Raw genomic sequence first — 21,206 nt, forward strand, 5'->3', positions numbered from 1 at the left:
TTCAGGCTATATAGAATTCTACAGCTTAATAAACAGCAGGCATGGAAGTTAGTATGACTCTTTAATTACATGCATTTTGAAAAAAGATTAATAGATTATTGTTACCTCTTTGTGCTAGGTTCATTTCCGAATACATAAACATGAGTGTATGGTCAAAGTTTTGTATTTCTGTATAGCATTTTGTGACACCATTACAATTACCAGATAACATATATGGGATGTACTGCATGCTTGGACTACAGGACTGAAAGACATTTAAATAGATTCAAGTGAACAGTGTTTGCTATATTTCTCTGAAGGAAATATATTGGAAAACAAAGAAACATTTTCCTTATTTAGTCAGTGAATGGGTTGTCATTTAGAGAGCTGGAACTTTATCTTGCTGCATATCTCCTTATCTTCGGCTGTCTAAAATCCTCTACTAACTATTGTTTGCTTCCTTTGGGAAATTGAGTAATGGAGGGTTGGAAGACATTTTGCAACAGCAGGAAGCATGTTGCTAGCAGCAGGAAACAAGTGCTTGAGGAAGTTTCACAGATGTGTGGAACGAATGTTTAGTCTGACATTGTTTTTGGTGTACATTTGAGGTTTGCCTTAATAGTTTCAAAAGCAGTGTGCTGTGTTTCAATATTTAAGACAAGCTTATTTAGATACAAAAAGAGTAGGGTGTTTTTTGGAGTATTGGTGTACGATTTAGTTACAGTTTATTCTCAGGTAAGTTTGTGGTGGTTTTTAGAGATGATTTATAGGCAAGAAAACCATCTGAAGTTGATAGTAAAGTTTTGGTTTCTTTAAAGTTAAGTTTTGTTGTTTTGTTTTACCATTATCCACTTACTAAAAAAATTCTTCTTGAATGAGATTACATGGTCTCCTTGCTTTGACAGGAACAACGTTTACGTTATCTGAAGCAGCAGGAACGCCGTCAGCAGCAGTCTATTTCTGAGAGTGAAAAGCTTCAAAAACTTAAAGAACGGGTAGAGACGCAGGAGTTAAAACTGAAAAAAATACGTGCCATGAGAGGACAAGTTGATTACAGCAAGATCATGAATGGCAATCTGTGTATGTGGATTTTTCAAATCTATTTCCATGGTTAATTTCACTGGTGATATTTTGTACTGTAACCTGCAAATGTAGTGGCAGAATTTCGGTTTGATTGTTTTTTCTCTTTCTAGAAAGGGTCTTTATACAAGTGAATCAATTAGGTAATCGATACATTTTTGTAAATAAGCTCATCTTTTTACAAATTATGTTAACATGTTTTAAGCATAAGTTTGTATGCTATTTTTGTGAAGTTAGATGGAAAAGTTTGTGTGTTAGGACTTGTTTACTACAGTTTACAATAGCTAAATATTTAGAACAATGAAAATACGCAATATGTACTACTGGAATTTCATATAGTCCTTGTGATGTGTTTTTGTTAATTATAGCTACTGAAATTGAGCATATCAGTGCCATGTTCCAGGAAAAGCAGCAGGAGTTACAGGCTGCAGTGTTAAAAGTGGATCAGTTAACTCAGCAATTGGAGGACTTAAGGAAAGGGAAACTGAATGGACTCCAGTCTTACAATGGACAGATGACAGGACCTGCAGGTGTAGAATTAAAAAAGCTGTACCAAGAACTACAGGTAAATCATTAACTGAGGCATTTTTCACAGTATCTGTAGTAAGGTAATACATACTTCCCTCCACATATGTGGTTGTATTTGGTTTTTCAGAAACCCTGTTAACCAGTTATGATCGTGTGTGTGTTGATTTGTAAGAGCATATTAGGTGTATATAAATCATTAGTTTTTAAAACCACTTCTTTATTGCTACTTTAACATTTGTAAATAATATAATAACCTGTACATATATTTTGAAGAGGATTACTCAGTAAGTGAATTGACTATAAATGCAAAAAATGAACTTGCATGTAAACTAGTGCTCGTTTCTTGTTTTCCTTTTTTCTAAAATTTGTCATCTCAGACTAATTTTTCACATCTTAATCATTTGTCTTCTGTGAGATAGTACGTTTATCAAACTGGATAAGTTGTTTTCATAGCTAAGGATATGACTCAGGAATGAAAGTATCCATTGTAAAATGTAGTATGAAAACATAGTAGTGAATATATGGTATAATTTAAAGTTTATAGGATTAAATAACAAGCCTGGCTTGATTATATTTTGAGACTCACCAGAAATAACTGAAAATACAAGAAAATTTACAGTTACCCTATAACCTATTTCTCCAACTAGACCTTTATAGCTGTAGTGTGGATCTTATTCAGAAGTTTTAAATGTTTTGTGTGCATTGCTATATCTCTTTTTCACATATGATATTACAAATGTTTAACTACGTGACATTTTGCCAGGATTTTCATGGGTTCTGAAATATGCTGGTAGTGTTCTGTGGTTGATATGTGAACTGTAACATATATTAGTTTACAAATGTGAAATACAAATAATGCTTTTTGATAATTCTCACTTTCTTGGAATGCATGTATTTCTTTTATCCTTAGGTTCTGAGCCAGGAAATTAAATTCATGTTTGTTTGTTTGTTTTTTTTAAAGGAACATTTCTGTATAATTTCAATTGGTATGTGGTTATTACTTGACTTACTGACTTAAACTCTTGTACAGTAATCCCTCGAGATAATGTGCATATCTCACATTAGCACAATTGGAGGGGGACCCTGGAAGCTCCAGCCAGAGGCAGCAGCTGCACAGACAAGGGGGAAGGAGATCCCCCTGTCAAAAGCGACCAGAGCTGTCAAAGCCAGCTTTTTCCATGAGAGCTGTTGCCTGGGGTAGGGTCGGGGAGCCCCTTGTTAACAGGGATCCCCCTGTTTAAAAGGCTGTGGCTGGAGGAGCAAAGATCCCCTAGCTCAGCCACAGGCAGCAGCTGCTGCCGCACAGGTGAGTGGGAAGGAGGTCCTCCTGTCAAAGGGGAACAGATCTTCCCATGAGTGCTGTCCAGAGGGGGCCGGGCAGCTGACCCTGACACACCCCCTTACCCACCTGGGCAATGGTACTCAGGGGAAGATCTGTTCCCCTCTGATAGGGGGATCTCTCCTCTCGCTAGTGCTCCACCAGCCAGCTTTGTTCCACCAGCCAGCAGCCTTTTAATTGGGATTTATCTGTTAAATCCCTTTTAACAGGGATTCCCCCTCAGCCCCCTCCCCCTTTCCCCACAGTAGCACTTGAGGGCACTCCAGGCCAGGTGTGATCCCCCTTCACAGGGGGATTGCTTCCTCCCTCCCTCCCCCTGCCCTGGCAGGAGCTGTGGCCAAGCTGGCTCACAGCCAGCAGCCTTTTAACACAGGGATCCCTGTTAACAAGGGGATCTCACCCCCGCCCACCTCCCTAGCAGAGGTACCCCAGGGGAGAGCTGGCTGAGCAAAGTTCTCCACCAGCTCTCTTCCCCTGTAACAGGGGGAGCCCCTGCTCCTGGCTGTAGCAGTGGCTGCTGCTGCTGAGCTGGTCACCCTGACCCCTCAACTTGTGCAAATTTCAAGTTACGTCTGGTTGTCCAGGAACGTAATTCTCGTGGAATTCAACAGTCTGCTGTACTCCCAGTGGAGCATAGGTTATCTACAAAGCTCTTCCACTTCACTCTGTCTCTAGACAAAACTTGTAGCTGACTCCAGGAGTACCCCAGTTGTTGTCCTTCAGTCTCAGTAGATCGTCTCTATGTTTGAGGTCTTCTTTTTTGTTTTCCTTGCAGGTTCCGTGTGAGAATTTGACTGACTGACTATGATGGTTAAGATGGATGTGCTAATTAACAGTTACTAAAATACAACATTTTCCCCTCAAGGGGAGGGGAAGGCTCATTTAAAGTGCTATATCAGGTTGAACAATATGGAGTTTAATATAATTTTGCTCACATTTTTATTTAATTAAAAAAGAACTGACTTTTTCCCCATGTCATTTATACTACGTGCATCTCTACTTCTGTAGCAATGCTATGTGCAAAGGTGCTTAGGAGATTCCTGAGAGAGCTCTATTTTTGCTTGTTGTCACAGTCGGACACACACACCCATACATATTTTATCAGGATTTAAATTCACCTGTTTTTTTCCATGTAACATCAACATGGAAAATGGAGACATGAGAAATATTAGAGGTGCCAATGGGGAGACAAGAAAAATAAATTATGAAGGCCACCATTATTTATTTTTAAACTGTAGAGGTGACCCACTCCCTTAACCATTAGTATAGTCTTGAAAGGTTTCACCTTAAATCCTGTGTGGAAAGGAAAATCAGCGTCTAGCCTGCACACCAGCAGTTCAGTTTGAATCCCGTTCCTCCATCGAGAGGTTTAATTTGGAATTGAAAACAGAATCAATAACATAGCTTCTGTTGAAACTGACATTTTTTCTTTCTTTCTTACCATCCAGTTTGTAAAAAAATAAATTAAATAAAGGTTTGAAAAGATGAGCTTACTATCAGATTTTATATATGCTTTAATTTTTATCTCATGAATGTTCCTTGATGAAACATCTTTATGCTTAGATGCTTGAAATTATCTTATATTGGACACAGTAAGCATATACTCATTAATGTACAATTGCTTCCTGAGAGAGATGTTCTTTTGCTTCTTTTTCTAAAGAATTGTATTTTCATGCAAAGGTTCAATTAACAGTTTTTATAGAAGTGTAGATTTAGATGCAAGACCTTAATTGATGTACATTACTTCATATCTTTGGATATCTTGTAAGAAGGATTGATGGTAGGTGAAAAAATAAAGTATCTACCATAATTATAACAATTGCACTTTTAAAGATTCGTAATAGGCTTAACCAGGAGCAGAACTCCAAGCTTCAGCAGCAGAAAGAACTTTTAAACAAACGTAACATGGAGGTGGCTATGATGGACAAGCGAATCAATGAGCTACGTGAGCGACTGTACAAGAAAAAAGCTGAGGCACGTCAAAAAGAAAACATTCCTGTAAGATAAACTATTAAAAGGGCCACATTTTAGTGGTTTCAACATCAAAACAGGTCATAAAATGTAATTTATCTTTCTCCGGCTGAAGAAGCATAATTAGAAAAACACTTTTTTTGAAAATAACCTTTTAGAAATCTAGAATGTTGTTATTCTTTCCATGAATCTTAGGAAAAGTTTAGATTACTATGCACTTATTTTTTATGTTAAGATATTGTTCAAAACTGCAAGAGTAACAGTATTTCAGAAATTAGATCTTAATTTTTTGGCTTTCCATCAGTATTTCTTGGGGTTGGATAATTAGTAAACTATTTGTTCCTAAATATGAAAATCACTACCTCCAAGACTGGGGCAGGCTGGTAACTTTTATAATCTGCCCACAGTTGAATAACATTGTCAACCAGTGCTTAATTTGTTCCAGGATTTGCCGCAGGGCTGAGCTTTGGAAATTAGAGACTCAGCAGTTCATATCCCCAACACGTCTGGACTGAATGTGGAAAAAAAAAAATTGTCTGAGCTCCATCACCTCTCATTACAAATTATGCATAGTGGTTACCTGTATGCTGGACCCTGTATGTAGGGTGATGAGGTATCCCAGTATTAGGGGCTTTGTCTTACATAGGGTACATTTACACTACATGATGAAGTCAGTTTTAAGGCAGTTAGCTCAGTTTTACATTGTCACTGTCTTCACTGTGAATACCATTAGCTCGATATTATTACACCCACAAAGTGAGTCAATGTAGCATCAAGTTCAAATTACGGCAAGTGTGGAAATACCCGATCTTCAAATTACTTTATTAGCATCCAGATAGGTACCCTATATGTATCCCACAATGCCCCATGGTTGTCCGCTGTGTCTGCTTCCATCTCCATTGCTCTCCAGGTGCACAGGTATTAGGCAACAGGAAGCCCACTAATTTCAGTTCAGCACCAGGTAGCTTGAAGCAGCTGGGATGTGCAGGTCATACTTGTATGAGAGTCTGAGAGACACTCTTCTTTATTAGTGCAGCACTCACGTCTACCCATGAAAAAATAGCCCCATCACAGAGTGGTGGCTTCTGCCCTGCGCAGGATGTAGCACGAGAGGCTGAGATTTATTAATTTATTTGTTTATTTAAATGCAGGTGCTAACCCCTGCCCCACTGCACCATGTGGTAGCTAGGCTGTGGGGAGCAGGGGTCATGCTTGTATGAGAGGCCAAGGAACTTCTTTTCTGCGGTTCACAAATATCTGGTGCAGCCCGCTCTCACCTCCACAGACACCATGCAGTTGGGGGTCTGTCCAGCCCCCAGAAGCATCACATAGCTAGCCCCCGACCCAATAAAATCATTTGCCAGCAGAGCTGTGCAGACCATGATGCTAGATGGCACCATGTCCTGGCTTGTGTGCAGTGAGGGTGCCAAAGGTGGGAAAGATTTTTGAGGGCTTTCTGTTGCCAGGGGGAAGTCTCCCCCCTGCATTAAAGATTTTTAGGAGCTGGCTGTTGCTGAGAGGAAGTCTCCCCACGCAGCAAAGATTTTTGGGGGCTCGGTGTTGGTGGGTGACAGATTGCAGCTTTAATACCCAGTGCCCCCACAATACCCCTTATGGAATGGGGGGGCAGTCCTCCCCCACCAGAGTAACACACTGAAGGAACTATTTCAACTGGCCCTTCGACCCATTTACTCCCTCACAATACTCACAATCTCCCTTATAGAATTGGTCGTGGGGGGGCAGATTCACAAGCTGTCATCTGTTCATGTAATATTTTCAGGAACAGGGATGCTGTCAGGCAGGGGGAAATGTGGCAGGAGGAGCAGTTGAGATGACAATCGCCTGGGTGATCCCTGAGGATAGGATTGCAATCCCATGTCTGCAGCTCTAGTTGGCTTGTCCGGTAGAAGCCATACCATTCTGCCCAGGCAGAGGTGCTTTCAAGTAGGGGAAAAGTGGCTGGAGGGCCAACTGAGATGACACAAACACCTGGGTGATCCCAGGGCACAGATTATTTCTGTCATGTGGAAATTTGGCAAGCTCCCCCCCTTTGGACGTGTCTGTGTAGTGAAGTGGGGAGCCAAACATCTTGCACCACAAATTGTCTTCTTTTCCCTGCCTGAGGGAGTTAGTTTCGAGTGGGGAGGAGAGGGAAGTGTCAGGAGTGCCATTTGAAATGACACAGTCAACTGGGTGATCCCAGGGCAGTATGACAATCCCCTTACTGGTGCACTACACCTTCTGAAGCCAGCCTGTTTGGTTTCCCTTGGCCTGGGATTCCCTACTTCTTTCTTTCTGAAAAAATATCCGTTTGCTTTCCATGGGAGGGGAATGAATGCAATGCAGTGTGGGAATATGACAATATCACATACACACAACCACTTGTGAGGCCTTCCCCGCCCCCATACTGCACCAGTGAAAAAATCCAGAATGCTACAGGGCTGAGGGAACTGTGGGATAGGTTCCCACAATGCAATGCTGCAACAGTCAATGTCTGGCGATTTAGTGTGGCGGCAGTAAGTTGACTTTGTGGGGAGGTGAGGATAGTCAAGTTCAAATTTATAAAACCGAGCATTGTAAAATCAATTATAATAAAATTAAATTTACATCGTAGTGTAGACATAGCCTAAAGCAACTATTACTGCCCAGCTCCCAACCCAATTTTTCACACTTGCTATCTGGTCACCCTAACTGTGTGCGTGTTCTGATGGCATGCATCTCTGGATGACCAGGTGAAGGCCTGGATGGAGGGATGCTTACAGTTTCAATTTTGGTTTTTAATGCTCCATTAAGGCCCCAACCTTACAATGTATGGAGATGAAGTGAACCCTTGAACAGAAGAAAAATATACCCATGGTTGAGAACTCTGTGTAGTTTCAGGTGAGCAAAGTCTCTTTTCTAGAGTAGAAATCTATTTTTCCAGATCAAATTTGATTAACAACTTTGAGGTGAATTGTTTACTGTGCGTCCCTCTAGATTATTCAACCATATTTTTCTTGCCACATTAAAAATCCCTCGTTAAATAGATATTAACACCATTTTTGATTTGTGTATTTTTAGTTAAATCGTATTAATGGAACGTCATCACCACAGTCATCTCTAAGTGCTTCAGGCAGAGTAGCAGCAGTGGGGCCTTACATCCAAGTTCCTACTGCTGGCAGTTATGCTGTACCTGTAGACCCAGTAAAACCACAGTCTCTCACTATTGCTGCCAGTGCGACTCATGGAAAATCAAAATCTGGTAAGTACATGGTTATTGAACCATTTGGGATATAAGGGAGCAAAGAATTGGTCCTTAGAGATCCCAAGTTTGAACAGTCTTCTCTGGTCAAAGTGATTTAAGCCTCTCAGTGCTGTCCTGTGAATTGGGCAGATTAGTCCTGTGAGAGAAAAGCTGAGGTATTTTGGTTTTCTCTTGCTCATTCTTCCTAAGAGGCTGAGTGTATGCTATCTCCATAGCTTTGCCAGAGTTTTACGTGGTTAATAAACTGAATATGGCACCTAAAAAAGAGCATGCGCAGTTGTCAGAAATGTGATGAATACTTCTGCTCTAGGGGTGTTTGTATCTAAATAATAAAGTTTAAAATCCAGTATGTAACTGCAATTTAATCTTCAAATAAAATACAACTAATTTATGCAGTATTTTATTTTCATCTGTTTAAAGAATTCTGCTTTGTTTCAATGTTTGTTCCTTAAGTAAGATTAAGCTACACAAAATACTTCTCAGATAATTAAATTGTTATTGATTTCCGTTCTCAAGTCTGTTTTGCCAGCAAGAAGAGAACTTACCAAAATAAGTTTTTGAAAATGTTTGACTCAGGCATTGTGGCTGCATCTACACTAGCAAGTTCTTTTGGAAAATTATGCCCTTTCTCGAAAGAATATGCAGAGCGTCCACACACAAAATGCACTCCTTCGATCCGAAATCAAAAGACTTCAGCTCTTCTTCTGGAAGTCCTCTTCCGCTCCTGGATCAGGAAGAGCATCCCCTTTCCAGAGCTTCTTGGCAGGGGGGGAGCATGTGTAGATGCTTAGTGGGCCGTTTTTTTGAAAGAGCAGACCTCGTGGCACCAGATTTTTTTCAATCCCTGGCCTGTTCTTTCAAAAGAGTGGGGGCTATGTGGACGTGCTTTTTTTGTGTGTGGACGTGCTCTTTTCTGTGTGGATGTGCTCTTTCGAAAGAAGGTCTTTTGGAAGATCATCTTTCAAAAGATCCCTGTAGCGTAGACACAGCCTGTGTGTGTCTTCTGCTAATTCTGCCATAGAAAGTCCTTTAGTATTCTAACTGCCTGCTTCTTTCTCACTGTGGCAAGTGAAGGAGCTTTTCTGCACTCATTATCTGTAGCATGTTCTTCAACACTACAGCCCCCAAGCCTCCCGTAGTTAACAATTCTCTCTGTATTATAATATGCCTTTTCAATTGGGGTCTGGTGCAGGAATTCATCTATGACTTGGATGCTTGAACTGTTAGCTCACATTCTCTCCAAGTTCTCTGCAATGGGCAATTTGTCAGTAAATGTCTAAGTTAAAGTCAGAACTGTGAAGAATGGGTTAGTAGCAAACAATCTCCTTAAGAGTAAGAAATGCACACATTCTTCTTCGAGTGGTCCCCGTGGGTGCTCCACAGTAGGTGTCGGGCTCGCCCCGGCGCCACAGATCGGAAATTTCCAGCAGTCTCTGTTGGGTCGTGCATGCGCCAATGCGCATTGGTCCTTCGTGCACTTACGGTCATGTGCGCGATCCGGTCCCCGCCAGTTCCTTCTCAACCGCCAACGGCTGCAGACGGAATCCACTCCGGCTCCAGCGCCTGAGACAGAAACTCTGATTTACTTCTTGTTAATAGTTATTAGTTGATACCCTACTTATTATAGTTGTTTATGTTAGAGTGTATATTTAAAAAGAAAAAGAGAGCAAGGAAAAGTACGGAGGCGGCTGCCTCTGGCGGGTCCACTACCTTAAGGCCGCGAATGTTATCTGTTATCTGTTACTGGACTGAGTAACTGTTAAGTGCCCTGTTAGCACTCAAAAACTTTAATGTTCAAACAATGTCCTCGCCGGGCTTTAAGAAATGTGACTCATGCCGGGAGGCTATGCCTGCCTCAGATGGGCATAGCAAATGTATCCGTTGCCTCGGGGAAGCCCACATCCCTCAGAAATGCCCTCATTGCTCTAAGCTTACAGCTAGAGCCCGAAAAGACAGGGAAATGAGGCTAAAAATGTTTCTGTTCGATAAGGCCCTCCAGCCTGGGCCATCGGAAAAGTCCCCACAAGGAGGGATCTTCGGGCTCGCACAAGAGGAAGGCGGCTTCCTTAACCTCCTCTGTGCAGAAGAAGAAGAAGCTTTCACCAGCTCGATCCCTGCCAGTCACTTCTGTGAGCAGGATGAGCGGAACACAGGGCCCGAGTCCGCTGGCTTCTCATAGCGGGAAGGCTGCGGCGCATGTACCCATGCAGGGGCCTCCAACTGTTAAGGAGGCGGCACCGAGGGCCCTGCAGGCGCTGGAAATGGCAGCACCGGCTCCCATGGCACCGAGCCTTGCGGCACCAATGGCACTGGAGCAAGGGTACCTGGCACGGGGCCCAACGGTGCCAGACGAGACTCCCCGTGCAGCACCGCGCGCAGCGGATCCGAGCACGGCACCAGTGGGAACACCTACGGCTCAGGAACGGGGGAAAATGAAGACCAAGACCTGGCACCACAGTCCTTCCCCAGAGGTCATCGCATTGCCGTTATCACCTCGCTCTCCCCCAGAGATTCACCGAGCGGCAACTCCAACAGCCTGCCTTAGACCTCCATCTCCGTTCCTTTAGCCGCCATCCCCCTGGCTTGGACACTTTTCACCAACCTCCAGCAGGGATCCCTATGAATACTATCACAGGGGATCCCCACCATTGTCAACGTCATCTCGACGATCACGCCCCTCCACGCGTCACATCTACACTTTCCGGTTGTCGTGGTCCAGGTCCCCATCATCGGGCCCTTGCCCCTGTTGTTATGGCCGCCCTTACCATATGGGACACTGGCACAGGGGGTCTGGATCTCAGGGTAGATCCCCGTCCATGCCTCGTCAGCACCCCAGCACACAGTCTCACTCTCGGGGGAACATCGTAGTTTCCCCCGTTAGAGAGTGGTCCAAAGCATTTGGACCCTCATCGAGAACCCTCAAAAGAACAAGCACGTGAACAGAGTCAGGAACCTGAGGACTTAGAGGAGATTATCGTAGCAATGCCTCCTCATCCTCCCCAGATGTGGCAGTTGTTCCTGGGGATCTCTCTTCCCCCGGATGACCTTAAACAGTTTAAAGAATTGTACAAAAGGGTGGCTCAAACACAGGACATTCAAGTAGCAGAGGTGCAGGAGAAACACCATAAGCTCCTCAAAAATCTGAGACCCCCGGCTTCATCCAAGATCGCCATCCCATTAGACGAAGCGATTATGGAGTCAGCCACCAACATATGGCAGACTCCCACTTCCATCCCTCCTACAAATAAGAGGGCAGATAAGAAGTATTTTGTCCCAGCGAAGAGCATGGAATTTCTGTTTAGTCATCCACAGCTGAATTCCCTAGCGGTCGAATCGTCGCAACACAGAGCTAAAACGCCCCAATATAGGTCAGGGGGATCAGATAAGGACACAAGGAAATTAGACCTACTCGGCAGAAAGGTCTACTCCTCATCTACCTTATTGCTGCGAATGGCAAATTATGCTGCTCACTTGTCGAACCACAATTTCGACAATTATTCGAAACTTACCTCCCTCATGGATTTTCTTCCAGAGGACAAGAAGCCGGTCCTCAAAGCGATCGTCCAAGAGGGCTACGCAGCTTCAAGAGCAGGAGTTCAAATTGCCTTGGATGTAGCAGACACAGCGGCTCTTTCCACAGCCACTGCGGTAGTAATGCGTAGGGAATCGTGGCTCCAGACATCCGGGATTTCCAGGGATCTGCAAGTAAAAATCACAGATCTTCCTTTTGATAGGCAGAAGTTATTTTCAGACTCAAGCGACTCGGTCCTACACTCCAGCAAGGACTCGAGAGCTACACTGAGGACCCTGGGTATATACACCGGCCCCCTGTACAGGAGGAAGACATTTTTACCCACAGCAAAGGCATTACGCTTACCAGCCACAGCGTACTCAATATCAACGGGGGTATGACCCGGGGCGCCACCAACAGCAGCAGCAGTACAGGGCCCCTAGACGTCACCCCCAGCAGGGTCGTGCACCCTCCGCGCAAACTCTGAGGCAGCAGGTTTGACGGGTACGTCGGGGACTGCAAAATCAAGACGGTCTCTCAGTGCCAGTCTCAACATGTGTTTCACCATCGGCTCAAACCATTCTACTCTCAATGGCAAAGCATCACCACAGACAGATGGGTATTGGAGATTATAGCCACGGGGTACATGATCCCCTTCCGATCACTGCCACCACCAAAACCTCCCACCAGGTCCTTTTTCAAGAACCCCTCTCACCACACAAAGCTAAAACAGGAAGTAGACCACCTCATGTTCATAGGGGTGGTGGAGAGAGTACTGGAACAATTCCAAGGGAAAGGCTTCTACTCACGGTACTTCCTGACAGAGAAGAAGACAGGAGGCTGGAGGCCAATCCTGGACTTACGGGCCCTCAGCCAGTATTTGCGCAAGCAGCGTTTCAAAATGACTACAATTGCTTCCATAATCACGGCACTGAACGATGGAGGCTGGTTTGCAGCCCTCGACTTACAGGACGCGTATTTTCATGTAGCAATTCATCCGGCACACAGACGTTTTCACCGATTCACAGTAGGCTGGGAGCATTTCCAATACAGAGTTCTTCCATTCGGCCTCTCTTTGGCACCCAGAGTTTTTACCAAAACGCTGGCGGTAGTTTCAGCATACCTACACAGACAAGGTGTCTTCATTTTTCCATACTTAGACGACTGTCTACTGAAAGGAACATCGAAAGCAGAGGTCTTACGCATGATACACATCACCACAAACACATTCGCCTCATTGGGCCTAATCATCAACCTCTCGAAGTCAAAGACCGAGCCCATGCAAAATATAGAGTTTATAGGGGCGCGAATAGACTCTACTACATCAAGGGTATACCTGCCTGTTTCCGCGCCATCAAATCCCTGGTACAAGTAATAATGTACAGCCCCACTGTCCCAATCCTAACATGTCTACAACTGTTGGGGCACATGGCGACCACCACGTTTGTGGTACAGAACGCCACGCTGCATATGCGAAGCCTGCAGCATTGGTTGGTGAGCATTTACAAACCAATAGCCCATGCCGTTCACAGGGCAGTATCGCCCACAATGGAGATGCGAAGGTCACTGGCATGGTGGGCAGAACCCAGGAACTTACTAATAGGGGTGCCTTTCCACCAACCGCAAATTACCGCTTTTCTCACGACAGATGCATCCCATATGGGATGGGGAGCGCACATCGGCAACGAAGTTACTCAAGGTTTATGGTCCCCCGTGGAAAAGACACTGCATATAAACATACTAGAGCTCAGAGCAGTGTTCAATGCGTGCAAGCGTTTTCGAAATTACCTGCACGGCAAAGTAGTTGGGATAAATACCGACAACACTTCCACCATGTTTTATATCAACCGACAAGCAGGGGCTAGATCTCATGCGCTCTGTGCGGAGGCTGTCCAGTTGTGGAACTGGTGCATTGCCAACAATATAACCCTAAAAGCCTCATACTTGCTGGGTGTCCACAACGTAAAGGCGGACCAACTCAGCAGACGCTTTGCGCTCACGCATGAGTGGCAGATCTGTTCCAACCTGCTCCGACGAGTGTTTCACAAATGGGGGTTTCCCCAAATTGATTTGTTTGCCACTCACAACAAGAAATGCCCCCAGTATTGCTCCAGAGCGGGCGTAGAGCAGGGACCATTGGGGGATGCCTTCATGATCCCATGGAAGGGCCCTCTACTCTGTGTTCCCTCCCACAACACTCATCCACAAGATTTTGGAGAAAGCCAAAAGGGAGAGAGCACGCATGATACTCGTAGTCCCAACCTGGGACCGACAGCAATGGTTCCCTCTGCTTCTGCGCGTGGCATGCCTCCGGCCACTTCCCCTACCGGCAGTGCTGGACCTTCTCATGCAGGTTTGGGGGTCAATAGTGCATCCACATCCTCAAGGACTCTGCCTAGAGGTGTGGCTGATCCATGGCTCAGCGCCTTAGAGAGCACATGTTCGGAGGGAGTGAAACAAGTCCTGGAGTGCAGTCGGAGGACCTCCACCAGGAAGACTTACGAGCAGAAGTGGACACGATTTACCTCCTGGTGCTCTTCCAAGCAGTTAGCTCCTCTGGACGTCCCTATAACTGTAATTCTGGACTACCTGCTGGAGCTCAAACGAGACGGACTCTCCCTATCCTCACTAAATGTCCATCTTGCAGCTATATCAGCTTTTCGACACAAAGAGGAAGGGCCAACCATATTCACTCATCCTCTTGTCACTCAGTTCCTAAAGGGGCTGGTAAACCTGTACCCCCCTCGGAAACCACTACCGCCGTCATGGAGTTTGGACTTGGTCCTCCACACGCTGTCAGGACCACCCTTTGAACCATTGGCCATCGTACCCCTCCGGCTGCCTACCCTGAAAACAACCTTCCTTCTCGCCATCATGTCAGCCTGTCGGGTGAGCGAACTTCCAGCAATAATGGTGACGCCGTCCTGCACAGTGTTCTCAAAGGAAGCGGTGATCTTATGATCACACCCAGCCTTCATTCCAAAGGTTGCCTCAGCGTTCCACATTAACGAACCAATACTATTACCCTTGTTTTATCCTAAGCCTCACAACTCCAGCAAGGAGGCGCGGCTGCACTTTATTAGATGTGAGGAGGGCGTTAGCCTTCTACATAGACAGGACTAAGCTTTTCCGGAAAACGGACAGACTCCTGGTGTCCCTCACACCCAGGTCGAAAGGGGAAGGCCTATCCTCACAAGGGATTTCAAACCACATCGTATCTTGCATAAGACTGTGCTATGAGCTTCGCAAGACCCCTCTGCTAGTTCCGCCCAGGGCTCACTCCCCTAGAACAATGGCAGTGTCGATGGCCTTCTTCAAGGGAATCGTGCTAAGAGACATCTTCAGAGCGGCAACTTGGTCATCCTACCAAGCACTATGCCATACACCGGGTGTTTGATGAGGATACACACCTGTCGACAGCAGTCCTTTCAAGGGCAAGCTGCACGTAAATCGGGTACCCCACCTCCTTTTTTGGAGTCACTGCTGGCTAGTCACCTATTGTGGAGCACCCACAGGGACCACTCGAAGAAGAAAGAGAAGTTACTCACCTGTGTAGTAACGATGGTTCTTCGAGATGTGTCCCCGTGGGTGCTCCACTACCCACCCGTTCCTCCCCACTTCGGAACTCTGTTTCATGTTTTTCAGAAGCATCCGGAGTGGTTGATCAGGAACTGGCGGGGACCGGATCGTGCATGTGACCGTAAGCGCATGAAGGACCGACGCGCATCAGCGCATGCGCGACCCGACGGAGACTGCTGGAAATTTCCGATCTGCAGCGCCGGGGCGAGCCTGACACCTACTGTGGAGCACCCATGGGGACACATCTCAAAGAACCATCGTTACTACACAGGTGAGTAACTTCTCTGTCCTAAGCCTCTGACCACAGGGCATAGATTGGGGTCACCTTTTAAATGAGATCCAAAAAAGTGAGAGAGGAGCCACCAGAGCCAGTCACCTGTAATAGCCAGTCAGTACTGACCTGTGAATTGATGGTTTGATTTGAATTCCTGCATCAAGGCTTGGACCTCACTGGGTGGGCAGCTGAACCATTCTGTAGCACATATCCTAAGTACTTTGCATTCATCCAAGAGCGTGTTTAGATGGATTAGCAATAAACCTTGCTCTCCATAAACCAGTATCTGCTGCTAAGAGCCAAATGATTAATTCCCAGTCAGAACTGAAGACTATCACTTCCTTTTGCTGCTATGTATTTTGTGTGCAGCTGTAGGTCATACTTTACAGGGGCCCCAAGGAAACCGAATGATAAGGCCAAGAGGTGAAACAACCCACCTCCTCTTCTTGGACTGAGCCATCGATTGATGAATCTCATCTTCTGTGATGCTGTTGGTGAGCGACTAAACCAGTCCTTGATCGGCAGAGCTGATTTAAAGATATCACTTAACAGACCTCCAACTTCAGGCATTGTACTTTCTTTTCTGATCCTACACTTTTCCTGTAGTGCCTGGAGATGCTGACTCTCAAAGCAATTAAGAGCCTGTATAATGGTTTGCTGCCAGGACAATCTGTCCTGAATTAGAATTTCCAGATCATTGAAAGAGATGCCGCGTGACTTCACCTAGATCTTTAAGATGTCTTTATAGCACTTATACTGACCACTGAGAGAGTGCTTTCCATGAGCAATCTGTCCATAGAAGACCATCTTTGGTATCCTTATATCATCCATCCTCATAACATGACCAGTCTGGCAAAACGCTTTGTTCATAAACATTGCTTCCATGATACCACACAGCTTAAGAACCTCTGTGTAAGGAATTTTAGTCTTCCTCAGGCAGTGCATATGGAACTGATTGAGTTTCAAAACATGGCGGCGATATATTGTCCATGACTCTGAGCCATACAGCAAGATATTCAGGACGACTGCCTGATAAACTGCTACCTTGGTATGGCGTTTAATACCAGGATCATTCCATAAGCTTTTGATCAGTTTTCCAAAGGTAGTGCTGGTTTTGACGACTCGAGCAGATATGTCATGAGCTACGTTTTGTGCTAGAGGACAGTACACTTCCAAGGTAGCAGAACTTGTCAACAGCCTCAAGGACTGTATCGGCAGCAGTGATCACTGGAGTGCTGGGCTCTTTCCAAACAGACTGAGGTGTAACTTCTGTTTCTTGACGCTCATTGTGATTCCAGAGTGGTGATGAAAAGTAACAAAGCGATCAAAAAGCTGTGGTGCATCCTTCATTGAACACACAGTCATCAGCAAACAGAAGGTCATGGATAGTTGTAGTAGCCACTTAAGTGCAAGCTTGAAGTTTCTGGAGATTGAAAGTACTGCCATCTGTTTGGAATTGAATAGGTATGCCAAACATGCAGTTCTTAAAAGCAACTAACAGCATAATTAAAAAGTAGACATTGAACAGGAGAACAACGACACATTCTTGCTTTTTACCATTTGATATTTCAACAGGTGCTGATGTCTCTCCATTGTTTAGGATGCAACCCAGCATACTATCATGAAAACACTGAACAATGTTGATATAGTTTTCAGGACAGCCAATTCGTCCCAAGTATTTTCCAGAGCCCATTTCTTTTGAGTGTGTTGAACCTCGTGGTCAAGCTGATGAAGATTACATAGCTGTCCTGATGTTGTTCTCTACATTTCTCTCGTATCTGTCTGGCTGTAAATACCATATCGGCAGTGCCTCGACCAGCATGAAATCATGCTGGCTTTGAGGGATAATGACATTTTTGAACTCATGTAGTGAAAGCCGGTTGTAAAGGATGGAAGCCAGGATCTTACCAGCTATAGAGAGCAGAGGGATGCCCTTATGGTCATCACAGCATACACAGTAATCTTTTTCTCTCATATGTGTGTACAATCAGGGCATCTTTGAAGTCCTGGGGGACTAAGTAAATCAATGAGATGGTATATCATCTGGCCATCAGCAGCTTTACAAATTTCTGATGTAATTCTGTCACTGCCAGGGGCCTTTCAAGATTTCATCTGTTTAACAGCTTTTTATATCTCATCTAGAGTTGGTGGTACGGCCAGTTGTAAATCATTAGTCCGCTGAGAAATCTCTTCAAGAATGCTGCTGTCAGAAGTTGACCTCAGGTCCACTGCTTTCTGAAAATGTTCAGCCCAACAGTCAAGGATTTTAGCGCTATCTGCGATCAAAGTGAGGCCATCAGCAGAGCACACTGGTGTACAGCCAGCAATGCATAGCCCATAGACTGCCTTCAGCCCGTCACAGAATGCTGTAAAATCATGTCTGTCAGATGCATTTTGGAGTTCAGCTGCTTGATATTACTACCAATCCTTTTGCATTTGCTGTAATTTGACTTGCACCTCCTGCTTAGCTCAAATATGCGTTGATTTCCTGATGGCTTTTGCTTTATTGTTGAGCTAAGCTAGGTGTGTCACCTGCATCTTATCAAGAAGAGCTTGGGCATCTCTGTCCTAGTCAAACCAGTCCTTGTGCCTGCGTTTTTGGAAACGGAGTATCCCAACAGCAGTTCTGTAGGTTGTTTCTTTGATGTTAATCCAGTCATCCTCAACAGTGGGTGAACTTTCGTTGCTGATGACTATGGAAGCATCAAGACTGCAATGAAACAGTGCTTGTGTCTTGGGTATTTCAAGTGTACCTACATCCAGCTTTTTTCGGCATACAGCAGAATGATGAGGTTTTGGAGGACAAAGTTCAAGGAGACAACACTGCATACTATGTAGTGGTCAGACGAGGAACAAATACCACGCATTACACTAGTTAACTTGTTTTGTGATGAAGTATTAGACGTATGCCAATGCTTAGACCAAGGGTACATCCAAGTTGGTTTGTACTTGTTCGCCTGTTGGAAGAATGTGCTAGCAATAGCAAGCTCATGCTGTGCACAAGTTTGAAGAAGAGTGCCATTTGAGTTCTCACTTCCAATACCATAATGTCCAAGCCCCTTTGGCCCTGTGGTGTAGTCCTGACCAAATATAGCACTAAAATTGCTGACTCTATATAGCTTGGATTTAAAAGGTACTGAAGAGATCGCTGAATTCAGGCAATTATAAAAAGCCTTTTCATCATCTGTAGGAGTCAAAGTGGGTGCATATTCACTAATAAGTACAAGGCATTGTCCCTGCCCAGTAAAAGCTTTGCAGTCATAAGGCGACGACTGATGGCATGGGGCTTGGATTCAAACTGGGGGACTACTGGTGTCCTGATGGTGAAGCCAACTCCTACTTGCCTTGGATGATCCTTGGGGTAGCCCATATAGTAACATGAATAGCCTGCTCCATCCTTTGTGAACTGACTGGTACTACGAATACCAGTTTCACTTAAAGCTGCAACATCAATTTTATAACGTGCAAGTTCTTCATCAGTGATTGCTGTCCTGCATTCGTGGAGATCATCGTGATCAAGAAACAAGTGTATGTTCCAGGATGCAAGGTGTAGTTTCAGTTTAGTTGTTGATTTTTCCCTTGTGACCACAATTCAATGACAGGGAGCAATGGAACAAGCAGCGTTAGGGATGATTTTCTCTCCCCCTCTTTCAAAGAAGACAGCACTATCCCTAAATTGGGCTGCTTTGATACCTAGGCAGGATACGGGAGCTGCTATTGTTGCAGTTCAGCAGGCAGATGACCATCACACCTGGACTGCCTACATGCAGGTTTGTGACTAAATGCTTTCAGTGATATCTTCCACCTGCATCTTACATCACTTGCTTATTGCCGTAGGCATTTCATCAAGAGGTAAATCATTAGGATCAAGAGAGCTACCTTCACGCATTAATACCAGTCCTGGTTCTCAGTGTTCTGTGCAGTTATTTAGATCTAGTTTACCTGTAAGTATCTTCTAAGAGCCAAGTAAGCAGTGGAAGTATTAATAAAGCTCCTAGACAATACTGATCTCCTGTAGTTTGGCAAATTCTCTGGTTTGGCACCAGTGAGATTCCGAGGATACCAGACTAGAGATGTTCAGCCTGTAGTGTATTCCAACCTGGACATAGGTTGGCTGTCATATATGGACACTTCGGTCACTTTCTCTGGTAGTTGGTACAAAATCTCCTAGCCTCTTCCTCACTTAGTGATGGGTTGTGCATATCTTGTCCCAGTACTCATTGAGGAAAATCAAATCAGATTTTTATGGAGAGTTAAATGGGAGATTAATTGACAGATTAGCAACTCCTTCTTTGTATTGGCTTCTGTTTTGTTGCATTTAAGTGTCGTCTCATGGAAAAGGTCAATTGATAAGTTAGAGTATATGCAGACAACATTTTGCTATCTGTAAATCTCACTATTTTGGGGGATAATTGCATATGGACATCTAGAGAAGCTGTATTTTAGACTGTAAAAGAGAGATTTAGACTTTGTAGTTTAGACTATTAATTTACATGCTTATAACAGTTATTTAGATCAAATTTTTCAAAGCAGCTGTTTAAGAAAGTAGTCTATCCATTGCTAAAAAAATCACATTCAAGATTTTTTCACATTTCAAGTGTTGTATTTATCTCTGCATTTCTCTGTTCTAATTTCTTCATGGTTAATATGTAATTTTTCCACCACTTTTTTCCCCCTTTTTTCTTTTTGTGTGACTGAATCTGCCTGTGTTCTCTAGAGACAGACTATGGGTGTGTGAAAAAATCTCCAGGAACCTGGAAGATTTCTGATTTAGACATAATAGTGGATCCTATTCTGTCACCTCCCACTTCCTCTCTTCAGTCTGCTGTTCAAACTGTCATCTGCCTGGCACCTTCTCTTTCTGACACCTTGCACTGTGAGTGTATAGATGATAGCTGGCTAGTTAAGAATGCCAGTTTTTAATATGGTCATCTGAGCTCATGCCTACAGATGCATATTAAACAGCAATTTTAGAAATTGTGCTGTGTCCTGGCGTGAAGCAGTTACTCTATTATAATGTACACTTTTTAGGGGGCTAATCCTGGGGATCAAAAGGAAGTAAATGGATTTGGTGCAAATTCATCCCTTGGGTATTGCCATTTGTGTTACACCAGGGATGAATTTGCCCCAATGAGTTTTTTAGGTGAAAATACTGAAATAATGATTACAAAAAAAATTACTGGAAACTTTTTATTGGTTATCAACCTATAAATTAGAGGAATTAACAAGACATAGTATTTGTAGGTTTACTTTAGAAAGAGAATTCTGTGTGAGGTTCTAATGGTTTACATGGAATTCAGCACTGGGAATTGGGAGATTTGATTTCTGGTCCTGGGGTGAAATCTCAGCCCCAATGAAGTCAATGGCAAAATTTCCACTGACTTCAGTGAGACCAGAATTTCACCTTTTGTTGTGCAATTCACTTGCTACATCGCAGGAGGTAAGTAAAACGGCAAAAGCATGATTTCTGTTTATCAGGTGGTCTGAAATCTCTGCATACAAAGGTCTGGAAAAAGCCCAAATATAATGGTAATAGAGAAAGCAACCATCTTCAGATTGTTGGTTTACAGTATATGGTTACTGTTTGAATATAGTAGTAAAATAATCAGCTAATTAGATAAAATTGTGTATGTGTGTGATAGAGAAGCTGGGCAACAGTTGGTGGTAGTTGCTGAAGGATATTGAAGGAAAGTTGAATTTT

General features: G+C 44.1%; 1 protein-coding gene across 14 annotated transcripts in view; it reads left to right on the plus strand.

The window, feature by feature from the left end:
* PPP1R13B (protein phosphatase 1 regulatory subunit 13B) overlaps positions 1–21,206 on the plus strand; it is a 139,304-nt gene that overhangs the window by 95,355 nt on the left and 22,743 nt on the right. For 11 of the 14 annotated variants that reach the window (XM_074996410.1, XM_074996418.1, XM_074996419.1 and 8 more), the window contains 5 exons: positions 885–1,059; positions 1,428–1,624; positions 4,760–4,924; positions 7,958–8,138; positions 20,223–20,381. In XM_074996410.1, the coding sequence (XP_074852511.1) occupies positions 885–1,059; positions 1,428–1,624; positions 4,760–4,924; positions 7,958–8,138; positions 20,223–20,381 (877 nt within the window). The remainder of the gene's footprint in view (positions 1–884; positions 1,060–1,427; positions 1,625–4,759; positions 4,925–7,957; positions 8,139–20,222; positions 20,382–21,206) is intronic. The other 3 variants (XM_074996409.1, XM_074996411.1, XM_074996412.1) reach the window with 3 other exon arrangements.

The sequence above is a fragment of the Carettochelys insculpta genome, chromosome 6 (assembly GCF_033958435.1).
Source record: "Carettochelys insculpta isolate YL-2023 chromosome 6, ASM3395843v1, whole genome shotgun sequence".
Classification (NCBI taxonomy): domain Eukaryota; kingdom Metazoa; phylum Chordata; order Testudines; family Carettochelyidae; genus Carettochelys; species Carettochelys insculpta.